The 16,233-nt window shown below is 44.7% G+C and overlaps 1 protein-coding gene across 1 annotated transcript in view; it reads left to right on the top strand.

Moving 5' to 3' along the window:
* The window catches only part of LOC132402297 (BTB/POZ domain-containing protein 7-like), a 205,918-nt gene that overhangs the window by 38,077 nt on the left and 151,608 nt on the right, over positions 1 to 16,233 (top strand). Inside the window, exon 3 of the mRNA XM_059985162.1 lies at positions 1,780 to 2,844. Within this exon, the coding sequence (XP_059841145.1) occupies positions 1,780 to 2,844 (1,065 nt within the window). The remainder of the gene's footprint in view (positions 1 to 1,779; positions 2,845 to 16,233) is intronic.

Below are 16,233 nucleotides of genomic sequence, written 5' to 3'. Positions count from 1 at the left end.
GACCCTTCAGCCCACAATGTTTTGCTGAATAAGCTTAAAAAGTAAATTAACAAAAAAAACAAAAACTAATCCCTCGTATCTGTGCAATGTCCATATCCCTCCATCTTCCTTGTATTCTTGTGCCTATCTAAATGGCTCTTAAAAACCTCGAATATATTTGCCTCTACCATCATACCAGGCAGCACATTCTAGGCATCCACCACTCACTGAGGGGGAAAAAAAAATTACCCCTCACGTCTCCTTTCAAATCTACCCCCCCTCACCTTCAATGTATGCCTTCTGGAATTCCCATTTCTCACATTAGAAATCTTGTGAATCCCAGACCTAGAGGTCAAAGCTACAAACTTAAGGCAATTAGAGTTGAGTAGGCCACTCGGCCCCTCAGTTCTACCCCAACATTCAGCCTGATCCTGTTTGAAAATGCCCCCCCCCCCCGTTCCCAAAAGCACATTATCCTGTGACCTTTCAAAAACTTATCTATTTCCTGATTATCTATATTTTAGTGATTTGATCTCCATGGCGCTGCAGGTAGTGAATTCCAGAGATTCTGCAAGAATAAGTTGATGTTCTGGAGGGCGAAAGATATGCTGTACTGTTAGGGATGTACAATTTTGGATTAAATACTAATTTGAGGCCATGTTCATCCAATCAGATAGATTTTTTTTTAAATCTGCCTTTTTTTTTAAGGTAAAAGTAAATTTTTTTTGTCACGGTATTCAGTATGATAATCTTTAGTTCATAATGTGTTTCTAAAAAGGTGATGTCCATCATTAAGGACCCCCATCATCCAGGACATGCCTTGTTCTCATTGTTACCATCAGGAAGGAGGTACAGGAGCCTGAAGACACACACTCAACAATTCAGGAACAGCATCTTCTCTGTCAAGCAATTTCTGAAGAACACTACCTCATTTTTTTTTAATTTCTCTTTGCAGCGCCCCACACTCGCACACACACACGCACACACACACGCACACACACACACACACACACACACACACGCACACACACACACACACACACGCACACACACACACACACACACACACACACACACACACACACACACACACGCTGTAGTTCACAAATCATTTTTCAATAATTATGTATTGCATTGTACTGCTGCCACAAAGACAACAAATTTCAGGATGTATGCCAGTGATATTAAACCTAATTTTTTGATTTTTTTTTAAAGTCTTTCATTCCCCAGTGCTGACACCTAGAGTTGTACAGTGTGGGACTGGGCCATTTGGCCCAACTAAACCATGCATCTATCACTGTGTATAAAAAGAGAACACAAAACCCTTCCTCTGACATTTCTTTCCCCCAACAATACTTTTCTCCCAACTTCTTGAAAAGAATTGTATCCTTGTTTTAGCCATTTCTACTCTGGGGGAAAAAGTCACTGGCTATCCACTCAATTTCTTCCTCTTATCATCTTGTTCACTGCTATCAAGTCACCTCTCGTCCTTCAACCCAAAGAGAAGCATTCTAGCTCACTCAACCTATCCTCATAAGACATGCTCCCTAATTCCGGCATTATCTGTCTATTAAATGTCATAATTATACCTGCCTCGACCTCTTCCTCTGGCAGTTTGCTTCATGTACATACCATCCTCTCACCACCAACCCCCCTCCTCCAGCTGTACTGTAAAGTTGTTGTGCTAACCACTACGCTACTGTGTCGCCCCACAAAGTTACTTTTAAACTCTGTTGTCACAAAGTTTGCTTCACTCTGACAAGAAATGATGTAACCTGCGATTTATTTGTCTTTGGACAGAATCCCCTTCGCATCCTCAGTTTGGATGTCAGCTGGACGGGAAGCTCTGTATCTCTGGGCTGGGCCAGGACAAGCGTGAGAAGAAGAGGAGCTCCAACCTTGCCTTGCTGAAGAAGAAGCTGTTCAGGCGGCGCAAGTCGGCCAAGTCGGCTGACCATGCCAAGCACATGCGTGAGCTGCTCTGCAGCTGGGACGTGCGAGACGTGGGCCTGCTGGTGAAGCAATATGAAGCGGCTCTGGCCGTGAAGGAACTGGCAATTCAAGCGTGTGTGGCCAGGCCAGAGGCCAGCCGCTTAAATGAGGATTTGGCCAAGTTGTACCAGTTCAAGTACTGTACCGATGTGGACCTGATATTCCAGGGTACGTGCTTTCCTGTCCATCGTGCCATCCTGGCAGCGCGGTGCCCTTTCTTCAAAACCCTCCTCTTGTCTAACCTGGACCGTGCGGAGTTGGTTATGGACATCAGCACTGTTGGCATAGACATACCGATATTATCTTCGCTATTGCACTACTTGTACAGTGGAGAGTTTGGCGTGCGGGATTCCCAGATCAAGAACGTTGACGTCCTAGTCCGTCTCAGTGAGGAGTTTGGCATGCCCAATGCCCTTCACTTTGACATCTACAGCCTCCTGGAGAGTTGCTGCTATTACGATGCGGTCCTCAGCTTCACCTCCAGCCCTGAGGCCTCCGACGGCTTCGAAGGGTGCCGCCTGGAAGGTGACTTCCGCTGCCACAAGGCCATCCTCTGCGCCCGCTCGCCGTTCTTCCGCAACCTCCTCCAGAAGCGGATCCGCAGCGGGGAGGAAACCACAGATCGGACCCTGCAGACCCCAGCCAGAATTGTTCTGAACGAGGCAATCATTCCAAAGAAGTATGCAAAGGTTATTTTGCATTGCATGTACACGGACCTGGTGGACCTGGATTTGGTCCTACCGTTCAGCCCATCTACAGGGAGTTTGAGGGAAGTGCAGGATGAATCAGGGAAGGACAGCGAAACCCGGTTGGAGAACGCAATGGAACTGTTCCATATTGCACTCTTCATTGAATTCGACATGTTGGCCCAAGGTAAGGAAAACATAGAGCATAGAAGAGTACAGTACAGGAACAGGCCCTGCAGTGCCGAACCAACTAAAAAGTCAATCAAACCATCTCCCCAAAATTTTCACCCTCCTACCTGCACCATGTCTGTATCCCTCTGTCTTCCTCACATCCACATGCCTTTGCAAAGGTCTCTTCAAAGCCTCTAAAATATTTGCCTCTACCACCATGCTGGGCAGCGCATCCACCACTCTGAGTAAATAAACTTACCTCTCACATTCCCCTTAAACCTACCCTCTCTCACCTTCAGTGCATGCCCTCTGTTATTAGACACTTCAGCCCTGGGATAGAGATACTCTCTGTCCACTCTATCTATGCCTCCCATAATCTTGTAAACCTCTATCAGATCTTCCTTCAGCATCCACCACTCTGGAGAAAACAGCCCAAGTTTATTCCACCTCATGTGATAGGATATGCCATCTAAACCAGGCAACATCTTCATAAACCTCTTCTGCACCTTCTCAGAAACCTTAACATCCTTCCTATATTGGGGCAACTAAAACCAGATGTGGCCTAATTAGAGATTTGTGAAGTTGCAACATGACCTCTTGACTTTTGAACTCAATGCCTGAACTAGTAAAAGCAAGCATTCCATAAATGGCCTTAACCACCTTAATGACCTGTGAAGCCACTTTCAAAGGGCTATGAACTTGGATCCCAAGATCTCCCTGCTCAGCAACACTGTTAAGGATCTTGCCCTTAACAGTGTGCTATCTCCTTGAATTCGCTCTCCCAAGATGCAACACTTCACATTTATCTAGGTTAAATGTCATCTACCATTTCTCAACCCATATCTACTTTTGATCTATTCTTTGCCAGTCTTCTACACTATCCACAACTACACCAGTCTTGGTATCATCGGCAAATTTACTAACCCACCCATCTACATTTTCATCTAGGTCATACGTGCTTAGGGGGACAAAGTAAGAGTGGGCGCTTGATTGGCAGTGTGCTGTACCAGAGTGATCTTCTCACTCTCTTTTTGATGAAGAGTTAGGGCCTGTCAGTCCTCAAGTCAGTTGGCTCAGAGAAGCGAAGCTGAAGATTAACATCGGAACAGTGAGCTGCTAGTCTCCCGCTCTCGTTGTTGCAGGAGCGATCTCTCTTTCCCTAGTGAGAGTGAGTTTGTCTGAGATACTGAAGTGTTGGGTTATGAAGTGTAGTTTTTGATGGACTTTAGATCTAGCTCGCTTTGGGGGCTTGCTGTTGCTGGCATGGTGGGGGGAGGAGGGTCTCTGATTTGCTGGGGGAGAGTCAGTGCTTATACTGCTGCTTGTGCATGGTGGAGATGGGGGTTTGGAGTTATGATGTTTCATTCATTCTTAAGGGTTTTTTTTCCTGTTTTGAGGATGTCTGTGAAGAGTAAGAATTACTCTGTGTAATACTGTGTATATTCTCTGACGTAAAATTGAACCATTGATCTCTACTCTGCTATGGGTGGCCACCCATACAAGTTTCTGAAGCATGAGCTTTCCGTCCTGCTGACATCTGAACTGAGGATGTGAAAGCGGTTCTTCAACAGCTTTTGAAATTGTTTAAAACTAACTTTTGCATCCTAGGCTAAACTGTTCATAAAACAATGTTCCAGCTCCAGTTAAATTATTGGATTTTACATCCTGGCAGTCGAGATATGCCTGTACAATATGGAGAGCAAGCTGTTGCCCACGTAATGGTCTTCCCCACTCCATGCATCTGGCGAGCCCAAAGGAATGGCCAAGACTGATGTATTTTGGCACCAGTAGCATTTTGGGAGCTGCCAGTCAGCACTGAGCTGAACGCAAGTCTGCCTTAGGCCTCCAACTCCAGGTTTTTCCCCTCGGGGGTGTACTCCCAAAGCCTCCCCCATGAGTGAATATAGCCACAAGGCAGCAAATGTTTGATATCAGAGTTTTCCTTCTCTTGGATCAGCTGCCAACCACGGCTGACAAGAGCCATCTGCCTGAAGCGACTGGTTCTAAGGAACAGTAACCCACCTTTGTCTCCTCTCCTATCAGTAGAAACTGTTCTGCCTGGCTTAGTAACTAAGTCGCACGTCAAGGCCAGGAGGTGGATGTGGTTGTCAGAGGCTATTTGAGGGGCATATCACTGAGAGCATTTAAAAGGTAGTGGGCGCTTATCCTCATTACTACCCCTGGTTATAGCAACTTTAAGAAGCCACTTCTGGCCATTATTCTTTCTACAAAGGATGTGCCTTGGGAAGTTGATGTGATTTACTAGAATGGTGCCGAAAGTCAGTAATTCTGGTTGCAGAAAGAGCAGGAAAGTTGGAAGTATTCACTGAGGATCAAAGAAAGTTTTGGGGTAATTTGATATTCAAAATCAGAAAGGTATTTTATAAATAGGAAAGTGTTTCAAGTGTACAATTGTTAGTAACCAAAGAGCACACATTTGTAGTGTTATCAAAAAAATGGAATGCCATACAAAATGAAGGGATATAGACAGGGTAAGTACAAGAAGGCTTTTTCCCACTGAGGTTGGGTTTGAGTAGAACTAGGGGTCATGGGTTCAAGGTGAAAGCTGAAGGAGCCTGAAAGCACGCCCTTAAGGTATTGAAGGTGACACACAGGATCTCCAGGAACAACTTGGAAGAAGCGCGCTGTTTGGGTGTGGCCCTGAGGACAAAGTGATTCCTCATTGACATCACGGACTGAAGTGTTGTGGGAGATCTGTCTGTCTCTCTGGATGGACAGTAGTTTTTGACTGGCGATAGATTATGGTCTTCGGGAACTTGTTATTGCATGGTGTGTGGTGGGGGGGAGGTTGATGCTTTGCTGTTGACTGGTGGGGGCTTTGGAGTTCTAATGTTTTTTTCTGTCGTTCACTTTTGTGGTGTCTTTCTTCTGTTTTGTGGATATCTGAGAAAAGTGAGGATTTCAGGTTGTGTGCCATATACATTCTTTGACATTAAATTAAACCATTGAGCTTTTTCACTCAGAGGGCAAGGTGAGTGTGGAATGAGCTTCCAGTGGAAGTGGTGGATGCTTGTTTGATTGCAACATTTAAGAAAAGTCTGAAAAAATCCATGGATGGGAAGCACACGGAGGGCTGTTGTCCAAATTCAGGTCAATGGGGCTAGACAGAATAAAAGTTTGGCATGGACTAGATGGGCCAAATGGCCCATTTCTGTGCTTTATTACTCTATGACCATAATTTGTGGAGTGGTACCATTGGCAGAGTGATTGCGATGGAGTACGTCTGTCTCAGAAATGTCAGTTTTTCTTTTGCCTGTAATGCAGTTATGCTGAAGACGCCGCGCCCCAGTAGCTCCAATGACTTCAGATCGGTGGCATTGACCTCCCACATCATGAAGACCCTGGAGAGACTTGATCTTGAGCAGCACCGGCCTATGGTTAGGCCACACTTAGACCCCCCTCCAGTTCGCCTACCAGCCCCGACTAGGAGTTGAGGATGCCATCGTCTACCTGCTGAACTGTGTCTACGCCCACCTGGATAAGCCGGCTAGCACTGTGAGGGTCATGATTTTTGATTTCTCCAGTGCGTTCAACACCATCCGCCCTGCTCTGCTGGGTGAGAGGCTGACAGTGATGCAGGTGGATGCTTCCCTGGTGTCATGGATTATTGATTACCTGACTGGCAGACCACAGTACGTGCGCTTGCAACACTGTGTCAGACAGAGTGGTCAGCAGCACTGGGGCTCCACAGGGGACTGTCCTGTCTCCTTTTCACTTCACCATCTACACCTCGGACTTCAACTATTGCAGAGTCTTGCCATCTTCAGAAGTTTTCTGATGACTCTAGTTGGATGTATCAGCAAGGGAGATGAGGCGGAGTACAGGGCTATGGTGGGAAACTTTATCACATGGTGTGAGCAGAATCATCTGCAGCTTAATGTGAAAAAGACTAAGGAGCTGGTGGTGGACCTGAGGAGGGCTAAGGCACCGGTGACCCCTGTTACCATCCAAGGGGTCAGTGTGGACATGGTGGAGGATTACAAATATCTGGGGATACGAATTGACAATAAACTGGACTGGTCAAAGAACACTGAGGCTGTCTACAAGAAGGGTCAGAGCCGTCTCTATTTCCTGAGGAGACTGAGGTCCTTTAACATCTGCCGGACGATGCTGAGGATGTTCTATGGGTCTGTGGTGGCCAGTGCTATCATGTTATGTGCTGGGGCAGCAGGCTGAGGGTAGCAGACACCAACAGAATCAACAGACTCATTCGTAAGGCCAGTGATGTTGTGGGGGTGGAACTGGACTTTCTGACGGTGGTGTCTGAAAAGAGGATGCTGTCCAAGTTGCATGCCATCTTGGACAATGTCTCCCATCCACTCCATAATGTACGGGTTAGGCACAGGAGTACATTCAGCCAGAGATTCATTCCGCTGAGATGCAACACTGAGCGTCATAGGAAGTCATTCCTACCTGTGGCCATCAAACTTTACAACTCCTCCCTAGGAGTGTCAGACACCCTGAGCCAATAGGCTGGTCCTGTACTAACTTCCACTTGGTATTATTTACTTATTATTTAATTATTTATGGTTTTATTTTGCTATATTTCTACACTATTCTTGGTTGGTGTGGCTGTAATGAAACCCAGTTTCCCTCGGGATCAATAAAATCTGTCTGTCTGATTTATGACAGCACCGAAGATTCTCCATCTCTGGTGTCATTCATAGTTTCCTTCATCATGTCAGCAGTTCATTACAGCCACACCAACCAAGAATAGTGTAGAAATATAGCAAAATAAAACCATAAATAATTAAATAATAAGTAAATAATACCAAGTGGAAGTTAGTACAGGACCAGCCTATTGGCTCAGGGTGTCTGACACTCCTAGGGAGGAGTTGTAAAGTTTGATGGCCACAGGTAGGAATGACTTCCTATGACGCTCAGTCTGCATATTTCAGGTGGCGACTCAGGAATACCGTTCTGACTCTGATAAAGAAGGATTCTTCATTGCTGTTTCCGTAACAATTTTACCAGTCATGGTTATTAGCCCTGAGCTGAACCCCCCGGACCCAGAGCACCGGTGGACCACTCTTAGTTTGGCCTCTACTCTTTAACCTGCTTGGCAGGGGTGACCCCGCCAAGAGTCAGAAAATAAACCTTTGACTCCAGCCAACATAGCTGTTGGTCATTGAGGCACGCAAGCCTCCAAATCCAGTGACAAGGTGTGATCATCTTGAGGAAATGTCAGTTGAAGAAATTGAATGTTAACTTTCAAAAGAAGACTTGATAAAATGAGGATGAAAGTAACAGCTGCTGATTACTTGTAATGATTAAAGAAGATCGAAACTGGGCTAAGCCATTTGAGTGCTCTGCCACTCATTAAGGATGTGTCTAATATTTATTTGTTCTGTTAGTGTACCAATCCCATGTACCTCATTCCCTTAGTATACCATCTTCCCAGTGGCCAAATATTTTAATTCCAATTCTTATTCCCGATCCCATTCTGACATGTCAGTCCATGGCTTCCTCTGGTGTCAAGATGAGGCCTCCCTTGCTGGAGAAGCAGCTCCTTATATTCTGGGTTTCCTCCAACCTGATGGCATGAATATTGATTTCTCCATCTGATAAATTCTATCACAACCCCCCCCCATTCCCCACTCAATTTTTCTCACTGCCTCTTACTTCCCCCTGGGTCCCTTCCTCCTTCCCTTTCTCCTATTGTCCACTCTCTCCTCTCAGATTCCTCCTTCACCAGCCCCAGACTTTTCCCATCTACTTGGCTTTACCAACCACCTTCCAACTCGCCTCCTTTCCCTTTTGGTGTCTTCTCCCCTTCCTTCTCCTGACGAAGGACCTTGGCCCAAAATGTCGACTGTTTACTTCTCTCCATATTTGTTGCCTGACCGCCTGAGTTCCTCCAGCATTGCATGCGTGTGTGTGTGTTGCTTTGGATTTCGAGCATCTGCAGACTTTCATGTTTATGATTGCTAAACTTTGTAGTCGAGATGGTGTCAGCATACAACACTCCCTTGATCGACATCTTCCAGATAGCTCACGAAAATATCTCTTGTATTACTTTTGTGTCTGTTGTTCACCTTAAGTGTATTTCTGGAACTGTCAGAGCTTGCGATTTACAGTTTTGAGATCCGGGAAGATTCTGGGAAACGAGCATGTACTTGACGCAAAGAAATTTTGAGATGCTATAGAAACCAATGTTTAACTCCACTTTGTCGTTTAAAACATCCATTAATCGCCGATTAAAGTGTCGAGGAAAATTGAGACATCGAGGCAAATGCGGAAGCAAGCGAGAGTTTCAGCGCTGACTGCCTGCCTTTTGAGTGCTGCTGGAGGAGTCTGTGTGCGGCCTATTGCTGTGGCAGGCAGGTAGGCAGGCCTCTCTGCCTCGTTTGGTGTCCCTCTCAACGAATGTCGATGATATTGTAGAATGGTATTGTGGTTCTGCGTTTATGAATTGGACTATTGCGTGGACTGTGGACTTTTTCAGACTTTTTTAGACTTTTTTCCATTCCTTTTCAGTATTGTTGTGCAGGGGGAGCGTGTTTGGGGGTTGATATTCTGTTAGTTATCAGTGTGGGGGAGGGGAGTTTTTGTGGGGGTGTTGATGATTGGGATGTCATTCTTTTTTTGTACTGGGTGGGGTGGGTTCTCTGAATATCTTTCATGTTCTTTATTTTGTGGCAATCTGGAGAATACAGATTTCAGAGTTGGATATGGATACATGCTTTGATAATAAATGAACCTTTGAACTTAGAATTTTCTTAACCTCCCTTCAGTTCACTGACATGTTGTGAACTTGTTTTGTGCTAACAGTACAGTGCCAAACACAAAAAATTACTGAATTACAGTAAGAAATGTAAAATAAATAACACAAAATAGTAATGAGGTAGTGTTCATGGACCGTTCAGAAATCTGATGGTGGATGAGAAAAGCTGTTCCTAAAACAGTATATGTGTGTTTTCAGGCTCTTTTACCATCTTTCAGATGCATGTATTGGATAGTGAGGGTCCTTAATGATGGGTGCCTCTTTCTTGATGCACAGTCTTTTGAAGATATCCTCGATAATGGGGAGGCTACTGCTCATGATTAATTTGACTGCAACCCTCTGCAATTCTTTTTGATTCTGTCATTGGATCCTCCGTACCAGCAGGTGATGCAACCAGTCAGAATGCTCTCCATTTCTGTAGAAATGTGCTGGAGTCAGTGACGTACCAAATCTCCTCAAATTCCTTCCTAATGAAGCATAGCTGCTGTCATGTCTTCATGATTGCATTAATATGTTGGGCCCAAGATAGATCCTCTGAGATGTTGACACCCAGGAACTTGAAGCTGCTCATCTTTTCCTCTGCTGATATCTTCCTTGATGAAGACTAGTATGTGTTCTCCCAGCTTCCCCTTCCTGAGATCCAGAACCTTGCACTCAAATGCCAGTACAGCTAGAAGGTGATAGAAGGGGTAGAAAAAGTAAAGGGCTGGAGAGGAGAATGGACCATAAGGGAAAGGGAAAGAGGAAGGTTACCAGGAAGAGGTGATGGGTAAGTGAGAAGAAGTAAGAGGTCAGAATGGGGAATAGAAGAAGGCAGAGAGGGAGACAATTTTTTTAAACTGGAAGGAGGAATTGATATTCATGCCATCAGGTTGGAGGCTACCCAGACTAAATATAAGGAGTTGCTCCTGCACGTTGAGGGTGGCCTCATTGTGGGATTCTACTGCCTCAGTGAAGAACTTGCTCAAATCTAAGTCCTGATGTGCAGATGCCTTGTTTTGAGATGGTGGGATCCTAGAAAGCACAGTGAGGAGAAATCGCAGGACAATTTGCAATGACCTATTTACCTACAAACCAGTATGTCTTTGCACTGTGAGAGGAAATCAGAGCATCAGAGGAAAGCCCCACAGTTTACAGGAAGAACATATAAGCTCCTTACAGACAGCTCAGGGATCGAACTCTATATGCCCTTGTTTTTCTAAACTCCTGGAGAGTTTCAGCCAAGTCTTTGTGATTCTTTGTAGGTCAAATTTCCCCCCGTTCCAGGAATCAATCCACAGAACCTTTGCTATCCCTCTGTTCTGAGTGTATCCTTCCCAAGATCAGGAGAATAGATCTGCACACAATGTTGCAGGTGTGGTCTCGCTGAAGCCCTGTATGCATTTGTTCTTCTTCATTTCCTGATTGTTTGCTCTTGCTACAAATTAGCTTTAACTGATTCATGTAGCAAGACACTAAAGTACCTTTGAACACCAACATCTCTCAACATTTTAAAGAAAAAGTACTTTGTTACCTGCCAAAGTGAACGACTTTATTTTTCTACATCATATTCATCATATTCCTCGCCATTTCACTTATACTGTCCATATCCCTCTGACACTTCTACGGATCCTCTTCATAGCCTACACTGCCGTCTAGCTTTCTGCATAGGCCCATCTAGTCTGTGTTGAACCATTATTCTGTCTATTCCCATTGACTTGGACCATACTCCTGCCGTTCATGTACATGTCCAAACTCCTCTTAAATATTAGAATTGATCCCGCACCCACTACTCACCCAACCTCAATGGGGAAAAGCCCTGCTTGCATTTACCCTATCTGTACCTTCTCTTTTTACCTCTATCTGTTCCCTCTTCTCTCTCCTGCACTCTAGGGCTAAAGGTCTAATCTATGCAAACTTTCCCTAGAGCTCAGGTCCTTAAGTCCCAGCCATATTCTTATAAATTTTCTCTGTATTTTTTCAATCTTAATCTTTTCTGTGGGTAGGTGACCATAATGCTTCAAATTGGGCCTTACCACCATCTTAAACAACTTCAACATAACATCCCAACTCTTGTACTCAATACTCTGATAGCCAACAAGCCCAAGAGCTCTCTTTACAATCCTCCCTATCTGTGACCCAGCATGGCAGGGTGGTGATATGTCTCTAGCAAAAGAGGTGTAAGGCGTTCTTTTCCTCCACTAGCCTGTAGGTCAATCTTGGCAAGATGTAGCACCTGCTTAAACCACCACCCCCCCCCCCACCCCGATAAGGGGCAGTGAAGCCATGGGAGTGGGTGATGGATGTCATATGAGTAGCTGGTGCATATCACAAGTCCTGGTCCTGGTGATGCGACCACTATCATCAGGTAATCTCTGAAGAGTATTGACAATGCCTGGGGGCCACCCGTCTTGTAAAGACACTGCCCAGAAGAAGGCAATGGCAAATCACTTTTATAGAAAAAATTGCCAAGACCAATCATGATCATGGATAGACCATGATTGCCTTTGTCATATGACATGGCACATAATGAATGACTACCTGTGACTCCACTTCTGAGAAATTATGGATCTGCATTCCCCAATCCCTCTGTTCCGTCCCACTTCTCAGTGCCCTATCGTTCCCTGCAAACCATTGCCAAAGTTGGACCAATAGATTAAGTATAATATCCAAATTACTGAAGCACACAGAGCAATCCTCTGATATCATTAAATGATGTCCTAGCACTGATTTCCAACAGCACTCCACCGGTTATTTCCTCCAAACCTGAAAATCTCTGTGCATTCCTACTATTACAGTTCATTCCTCAATATGCACCGCAGTATATTTTCACTGACCTTCTCTTTCCTCAATCCCTGTCCTCTTGTTTTGTTTCATAACTACATCTGGTTCCCCAGTTACTGTACCAGTTATAGCCTTCAAAAAAATTGCTAAATCTACTTTGCTTTTAATCAGTCCATGTTGTCTCTGCTCAATCCTGTTATTATCCTTTAACTATCTGTTGTTACTTAATGATTAGATTCTTGTTTTCCCTACTAGTGAAGGGTTAGCTGTTAATTTTTTCCCCCCCATTTTATTGTTTCTAAATAGTTGCATGTGCTATCTACTGCTCTGTGAATATTTTGGAGCTGACAGCCAATGCATCTGGTATCCATGTAGCCAGCTCATTCAAACCCCTAGTCTATGGATTCTCAACCTGGGTTCCACAGACCTTTGTTTAATGTAAGGAGTACTTACTGCCTTTGGTGTTTAGGGCCGCAGTGAGGATCCTCCATTTCAGGGCTTCCTTCATTGTGTCAGTAGCTTCTTCTCGATTTTCAGTACTGTCAGGCATGCAAGTTCTGGGTGGAGATTCAGGAATAGTGGAATGATTTTTCATTGGTCAAACAGAAGTTGTTGAGGAAACAGCAGTCAGGGTTGTTAGCTCTGAGCTGAACTGCCAGAATCTAGAGGGCTGGTGGATCACTCTTAGTCTGGCCTCTACCTGTTGACCTGTTTCCATGTGTGACTCCACCAGGACCCGAAGTGTAAAGCCCTAAATCCAACTTTCCATGGCATAAGGAATGTTGGGAATCAGGTGTAGTTCATCAGCTGCAGATGATTTATAAAATTTCACCCCCTCCCCCATTGAGTTTCCCAACCTGGAGTCCACAGAACCCCTTGGTTAATGGTAAGACTCAATGACATAAAATAGGTTGGGAACCCCTGGTAGACCCCTTGTATTGCATGGTTCAGTAAAGTTATCATTACTACCTTCACCCCTCACCTGGTTTCACTTATCACCTGCCAGCTTGTACTCTTTCCCCTTGCGCCACTTTTTTACTTTGTCTTCTACCCCTTCCTTTCAAATCCTGATGAAAGGTCTCAGCCTGAAATGTTCCCCTTCATAGATCCTGCATCACCAGCTCAGTTCCTTCAGCATTTTGTGTGTTACTCTTCATTTAAAGGTTTTGTTTAAAAGTTCCATTCTCTAGGATGGCGCAGGTGTTACTCAAACAACTGTTAATGAAATTATTAGAGCTGTGGGGTAATGTTGCAGCTCTGTTAAACTCTAGTTAGACCAAATTTGGAGTATTGCATTCAGTTCTGACTGCCTCATTTTACAGGAAGGACATGGAAGCTTTAGAGAGAGATTTACCTAAAAGATGCCTTTATTAGAGTTCTTAAGTGGATTGGTTGAGCGAGCTAGGGCTTTCCACTTTAGAGAGGAGGAGGATGAGAGGTGATTTGATAGAGATGTGCAAGGTGATGAGAGGCATAGATTGAGTGGACCGTCAGAATTTTTTTTGCTAGGGCAGGAAAGGCAAATATGAAGGGGCATATTTTATGGCTATTGGAGGAAAGTTTGGGGGATATGATAAAGGTAAGGTTTTTTTAAGCAGAGTGGTGGGTGCATGGAACACTATCGGGTGATGATGGAAGCATTAGGGGCATTTAAGAAACTTAGGTACGTACCTACTAACTTGGGCCCTTAGCTCCTAGGTCAGGGGTCGGCAACGTTTACCACTGAAAGAGCCAATATGGACCCATTTCCCACAGAAAAGAAAACACTGGGAGCCACAAAAACCGTTTGACATTTAAAATGAAATAACACTGCATACAACGTTTTTTTTTTGCCTTTATGCTATGTATAAACAAACTATAATGTGTTGCATTTATGAAATTGATGAACTCCTGCAGAGAAAACGAAATTACATTTCTGCATGCAACAAAAACATTTTGAACTCTGACAAAAAGACGTTGGGTTGAAGGTTACTCCATAGTTAGCCTACCTTGGATTGAAGAATTAAAAGAAAGCGCGCACTGGCGGGTGTCAGGTAATGTATATTAATAGCGATAAAAAACACATTGTAGCGGTGTAGTGCTACACGCAGCGCTAAAATAAAGACACTGCAGTCAAAGGTAACTTTATTCGAACTAAACAGCCTTGATTTAAAGCCTCCCTCAACCCGTCCCCGTGGGCACGGATGCTCCAAAAGACACGTACTCACAAACCCCCGTAGGCTATCTCCCTTAGCCGGAACGGTGGCTAATTGTGAGCCAGTTCGGATGTGCCAGGAAATGGGGTCTCCACAACGTTTTTAGATTGTACAAGATCACCATAATCTTCAAATTTCGAATTACATTTCAAAAACTAACAAACCACGGGGAGCCGCAGCACAGAGATCAAAGAGCCGCATGTTGCCAACCCATGACCTTCCATCTCCATTATCCTGTGAAATCAGCTGGAGTTCATTAATGCTTCTGCAATCTATTGCATCCACTGAATTGGCAAATAGACACATGAATGACAGAAACATGTGGGGAGATACATAGGAGGGAGGGGTAAGATTGATCTTGGATTAAAAGATCAGCATAACGTCTTGGACCAAAGGGTCTGTACTGTGCTGTACTAAAATTGGATGGTGGGCGTTCTTGGTGGGGGATGCTGCTTTCCTGCACACCACTGTGTAACACGTAGTATGTGAGTTATTGTCACCTTCCTATCAGCTTCAACCAGTCTGGCCATTCACCTCTCTCATTAAAAAAGTTTTTTTTTGTTTGTGCCACAGAACTGCCACACATTGAATTTCTTTTGTATGCATTATTTTGTGCTAAAACTGTAGAGCAGGATACCCAACCTGAGGTCCACAATCCCTTGCTTAATGGTATTGGCCCATGGCATAAAAAAGGTTGGGAACCTCTACTCTAGAGACTGTTGTGCGGGAAAATTCTAGGAGATTAGCAGTTTTTGAGATATTCAAACCACCCCACCTGGTACCAACAATCATTCCATGGTTAAAGTTACCTGGGTCACATTTCATTCCCCATTCAGATGTTTAGACTGAACATCAACTGAACCTCTTGACCATGTCTGCATGTTTTTATGCATTGAGTTGCTGCCAGATGATTAGATAACACACACAAAATGCTGGTGGAACACAGCAGGCCAGGCAGCATCTATAAGGAGAAGCACTGTCGACGTTTCGGGCTGAGACCCTTCGTCAGGACTAACTGAAAGGAAAGGTAGTAAGAGATTTGAAAGTAAGAGGGGGAGGAGGAAATGCAAAATGATAGGTGAAGATCGGAGGGGGTAGGGTGGAGCTGAGAGCCGGAAAGATGATTGGCAAAAGGGCTACAGAACTGGAGAAGGGAAAGGATCATGAGACCAGAGGCCTAAGGAGAAAGAAGGGGAGAGGGCAGCACCAGAGGGAGATGGAGAACAGGCAGAGAGATGGGCAGAAAGAGAGAGAAAAAAAGGGGGGAAAAATACTAAATATATCAGGGATGGGGTAAGGAGGGGCATTAACAGAAGTTAAAGAAGTCAATGTTCATGCCATCAGGTTGGAGGCTACCCAGCCGGTATATAAGGTGTTGTTCCTCCAACCTGAGTGTGGCTTCATCTTGACAGTAGAGGAGGCCATGGATAGACATATCAGAATGGGAATGGGACGTGGAATTAAAATGTGTGGCCACTGGGAGATCCTGCCTTCTCTGGCAGACAGAGCATAGGTGATAAGTGAAACAGTCTCCCAGTCTATGTTGGCTCTTGCCAATATATAAAAGGCCACGCCAGGAGCACTGGACACAGTATCCCACACCAGCGGACTCACAGGTGAAGTGTTGCCGCACTGGAAGGACTGTCTGGGGCTCTGAATGGTGGTGAGGGAGGAAGTGTAAGGGCAGGTGTAGCACTTGTTC

Source organism: Hypanus sabinus, chromosome 11 (genome assembly GCF_030144855.1).
Source record: "Hypanus sabinus isolate sHypSab1 chromosome 11, sHypSab1.hap1, whole genome shotgun sequence".
In the NCBI taxonomy this organism is placed as follows: Eukaryota; Metazoa; Chordata; class Chondrichthyes; order Myliobatiformes; family Dasyatidae; genus Hypanus; species Hypanus sabinus.
This window is presented reverse-complemented; position numbering and strand designations above follow the sequence as displayed.